Consider the following 5,000-nt stretch of genomic DNA (forward strand, 5'->3'; position numbering starts at 1 on the left):
TGTCTGGGTAATGGTTATGTCTGTGAGTCACTCTAAATCGGTTGATTATTTTTGTAAGGCTATTTTGTGAATCAGAGAAGTATTTTCAGAGTCATTTGATCGTATGAGTCGCTGGACGAATCTTGTGAGTCAGACCCATTTTTGTAAGTAGTCAGTGGACTAATCTTACAAGTCAGTTTATCATTCGTGTCGGAGTGTTGTTGAGAATCAGCGAAATATTTCTGCGTGAGACATTTTTATGGATGATTATTATGATGATCTCGATTCAAAAGATTATCTTTGTAAGTCGGCTGAGTATTTTTGGGTGAATTAACTGACTTTTTATCAATCTACTTATCTATCTATCTATCTATTTATCTTCTGATTTTTCTTCTCGTAATGTTCCTTGCCCATGACTATTTTTTTCTTCCCTTTTTTATTCAGGAAAATTTACGGATATACATGTTATTTCTGTCCTTGCGATTTATAAGAGCTAATAAGTACATTAACATTGTGTTTACTATTAAAGTGAGTCATGGTGGTAATGTAATTCACGTGTTTTTTTTCCTTGGAGTAAGTTAGATAGTACTTAATTCAAGTGGTGATATCTTTAAGGATTTTTGTGTGTGTTAGATTAGGGAGATTTCGTACTACATTCGTACTTCAGGACAGGCACATACGGAAACAAGCAGATACGCATAGATACAGACACAGATATAAATAAACTCGCATGAAAGTAAACACATAACACACACACACACACACACACACACACACACACACACACACACACACACACACACACACACACACACACACACACACACACACACACACACACACACACACACACACGCATACACACACACATACATCCACACACACACAAACACACAAAAAACACATATACAATCACACACCATAAACACATAAACAGAAACACACACATACAATCTTAAACATTATCTTAAATATACAAGCACACACACAAACATACAGATAACCTTAAAACACACACACACATAATCTTGAAACACACACACACACAAACACAAATAGTCTTGAATCACACACACAGACACACACACGCACAAACACACACACACACATGCACTTAAAACACACACACACACACACACACACACACACACACACACACACATACATCCACACACACACAAACACACAAAAAACACAGACACACACACACACACACAAACACACATGCACTTAAGACACACACATATACACACAAAATCCAGAGCCACGAGAAGCGCCGAGAATCTTGTAGCGTTAAGGACCCCGGCAAGGTTACTGCTCTCAAGGGAAGGGACTTTAACCACGTCTGGAGTGTCCCTGCCCCCCCCCCCTCACACACACACTCCTTCCTTACCCCCCTCTTCCTTCTCTCCTCCTCCTCTTCCGCATCGTCTCTCTCTCATTCTCTCTCTCTCTCTCTCTCTCTCTCTCTCTCTCTCTCTCTCTCTCTCTCTCTCTCTCTCTCTCTCTCTCTCTCTCTCTCTATATATATATATATATATATATATATATATATATATATATATATATATATATATATATATATATATATGTATATATATATATATATATATATATATATATATATATATATATATATATATATATATGTATACATATATCTTTTCCCTCTTCTTTCTTCTTCTTTCTTTTTCTTCTTTTCTCTTCCCTGTCTTCTCCTTCTTTTACTTATTTTCTTTCCTTCTACTACATCCTCTCTCTCTCTCCTCTCCTCTCTCTCTCTCTCTCTCTCTCTCTCTCTCCTCCTTTCTTCTCCTTCTTCTCTCTCCTCTTTCTTCTCCTTCTCCTCTCTCCCTTCCTGATCTCTCTCTTTCTCATTTCCCCTTCGCTTCCTCCCTCATCCCCTATACCGCTCTCTTCCCCTCCTTCCCTCCCTGATTTTCCTCTCTCCCTATCCCCCAGTTCTTTTCCATTCTCTCTTAGGTTGTCTTCTTCATCTTCATTGCTTCTTCTCCTCTCCTTTCTCCTCCCCATCATTGGCCTCCTCTTCTCCCTTACTCCCGTTTCTCCTTCTACTTTCCCCACTCTCTAATCTTCTTCCCTCCTACCTCGCTTCTCCTCCCTTCCTCACCCTCATCCCTAGTCTCCTTTATCCTCTCCTCTCTGATCTCCACCACATTTCTCTCCTCTCTGATCTCCACCACATTTCTCTCCTCTCTCTCTCCCCCATTCCTCTTCCTACCCCGTTTCTTGTCTCCCTCTCTCTCTCCTCTTCCATGACCTCCCTCCCATCCCCTTACCCACATCACCCCCCCCCCTTTACTCCCCTTCCTGATCTCCCTCCTTCCTCTCCTCTCCTCCTTCTCCTCCGTCCTTCCGCTCCTCTACTCCATGACCTCCCTCCTTCTCCCATCCCTCCCCCTCCCCCTCTCCCTCCTCCCTTGTCCCTTCCCTGATCTTCCCCCATCCCTCCCCATACCCCTCCCCCCCTACCCTGTTCCATCCCTGATCTTCCCCCATCCCCCCCCCCCATCTTCCGACTTCCCACCACTTTACTTCGTCCTGGTCATTTCTGAATCAGCACTTTTTTTTCTCATTTTTTTCTCTCTCTCTTTTTTTTCTCTCTCGCTTCTCTCTTGTATCTGCATTTTCCGCCCACCCGCCAACCTCTGTTAATTCTTTCTCCTTTTCTTTAAGATCTTTCTTTATCTTACGTGTTGATTTTTTGTTCATTTTTTTATTTCTTCACTCTGCTTGGATCTTTTATTACTTTTCTCATTTTGTCCTTCATTCTTCATTCCGTTTGGGCCTCTCATTCATTCCGTTTGGTTTTGCCTTTCTTTTTATTTTATCTTCTTTTTTTTCCTTTCAATTTGATCTTTCCTTCATTCCATATAGACTTCTCCTTTCTTTCATTTTCCTTGTTGTTTTCTTGTATATATATATATATATATATATATATATATATATATATATATATATATATATATATATATATATATATATATATATATATATATATATATATATATATATATATATATATATATATATATATATATATATATATATATATTTGTATGTATACACACACATACATACATATATATACACACACACAAAACGTTCTGCCTTGATTTTCCTAATGATTTTGTTTGTTTACATTTTATGGTCTGAATAATGGGTATGTTTTTTTCTGTTTTATTAGGATGTACGTTGACTTCCATTCTCCTCTGTCTTTATTCAGTAGATACATTTGTCTGTTTTGTTATGCTAAACTCCTCGTCCTTGTTATTTCCCATATCTGTCTCTGTTTGTCTTCCTCTTTCATTTCCTTTGCCTGGATGTGTGTCTGTCTGTCGCTCTCTCCCTTTCTAAGACTCTCTCCATCTGTCTGTCTGCCTTTCTATGTCTTTCTGTTTCTGTCATTTTTTTTATTACTCCTACTTAACCCCACTATCTTTCCGTATGTCTATATATCTGTATGTCTGCTATATAGAAGAATATCTCATACCAAAATAACACACGATCTCTCTCATTCTCTGTCTGTCTGTCTCTCCCTCCCCTTTTCTCCCCTTTCTCAATCAACATCTCTCTCTCTCTCTCTCTCTCTCTCTCTCTCTCTCTCTCTCTCTCTCTCTCTCTCTCTCTCTCCCTCCCTCCCTCCCTCCCTCCCTCCCTCCCTCCCTCCCTCCCCCTCTATCCCCCCACCTTCCACCATCCCTCACTCCTTCTCACTCTTCCCCTCACGCCCACACAGCCGGATTCAGGTCGAGTGATAGAACTACCCACGAGCGGGGGCGGCGACGACCCTTACGCCCTCTACACCACGAGCAGTCAGCTGATCTTGCCCTTGGGGAAGAACCACCTCAACGGCATCACGGTCGAGTGCGAGGGGAAGGTCCTCAACCTCGCTGTCAAGAAATCCGTCTTTGCTGCTGTGGTTCGACAGAGTTCGACCTTCTCCTTTTTTAACGCTGGTAAGTGGGGTAGGGGGAGAGGGGGGGGGTGAGAGGGGAAGAGGGGGGGTGAGAGGGGAAGAGGGATGAGGAGGAGAGAGGTGAGAGGGGTGTGGGGGTAAGGGAGGGAAAGAAAGAGTAGAATGGTGACAGATAGGTAGAGTAGAGCTGTTGTGGTTCGACAGAGTTCGACCTTCTCATTTTTTTTAACGCTGGTAAGTGGGGTAGGGGAAGAGGGGGGGTGAGAGGGGGATGAGAGGGGGGTGAGAGGGGTGAGGGGGTAAGAGAAAATGAGAAAGTGAGTAGAAATAGATAAACAGAATAGAGTAGAGGAAGAGAGAGAGAGAGAGAGAGAGAGAGAGAGAGAGAGAGAGAGAGAGAGAGAGAGAGAGAGAGAGAGAGAGAGAGAGAGAGAGAGAGAGAGAGAGAGAGAGAGAGAGAGAGAGAGAGAGAGAGAGAGATGGATAGATAGATAGAGAGATAGATAGATAGATAGAGAGAAAGAGAGTAAGAGATTTATCTCATAACATTTGCAACTCTGGTAAGAAAGAAAGAGAGAAGGGGGGACGAGAGTGAAGCCCCAAGTTTGAGTGAGAAAGAGAGATGAGGAGTGAAAGAGAGAAAGAAAAATTTTATTTGCCCTGTGCACTTATCCCTGGCGATCTACACGTATGCAAATCCACACACCTACCATATAATCTAATGATCATTCGTATTATTTTTTCTCCTAATCTCCTCTAAATTTCATCTCTTAATCTTCTATAAACCTCATATCTGAATCTTCTCTAAATCTCACTTATTCTTCTCAAAACCTGATCTCCAAATATTCTCTGAATCTCACCTCCCAATCTTCTCTGAATCTCATCTAATTTCTAAATCTCACCTCCCAATCTTTTCGAAATCTCATCTAATCTCTAAATCTCACCTCTCAATCCTCTCTGAATCTCACTCCCCAATCCTCTCTGAATCTCATCTCCCAATCCTCTCTGAATCTCATATAATCTGGTTATCATCACGGACGTTTCTCTCCTCACAGGCGCCCCACGTGTTAACCCACCAACT

The 5,000-nt window shown here is 41.6% G+C and overlaps 1 protein-coding gene across 1 annotated transcript in view; it reads left to right on the top strand.

Annotated features, from left to right (window-relative positions):
• The window catches only part of LOC119597890 (cell adhesion molecule 2-like), an 8,312-nt gene that overhangs the window by 2,047 nt on the left and 1,265 nt on the right, over positions 1-5,000 (top strand). The window contains exons 3-4 of the mRNA XM_037947557.1: positions 3,740-3,959; positions 4,975-5,000. The exon at positions 4,975-5,000 is cut by the window's right edge and continues 1,265 nt beyond it. Of these exons, the coding sequence (XP_037803485.1) occupies positions 3,740-3,959; positions 4,975-5,000 (246 nt within the window). The remainder of the gene's footprint in view (positions 1-3,739; positions 3,960-4,974) is intronic.

The sequence above is a fragment of the Penaeus monodon genome, chromosome 40, assembly GCF_015228065.2.
Source record: "Penaeus monodon isolate SGIC_2016 chromosome 40, NSTDA_Pmon_1, whole genome shotgun sequence".
Lineage (NCBI taxonomy): Eukaryota > Metazoa > Arthropoda > Malacostraca > Decapoda > Penaeidae > Penaeus > Penaeus monodon.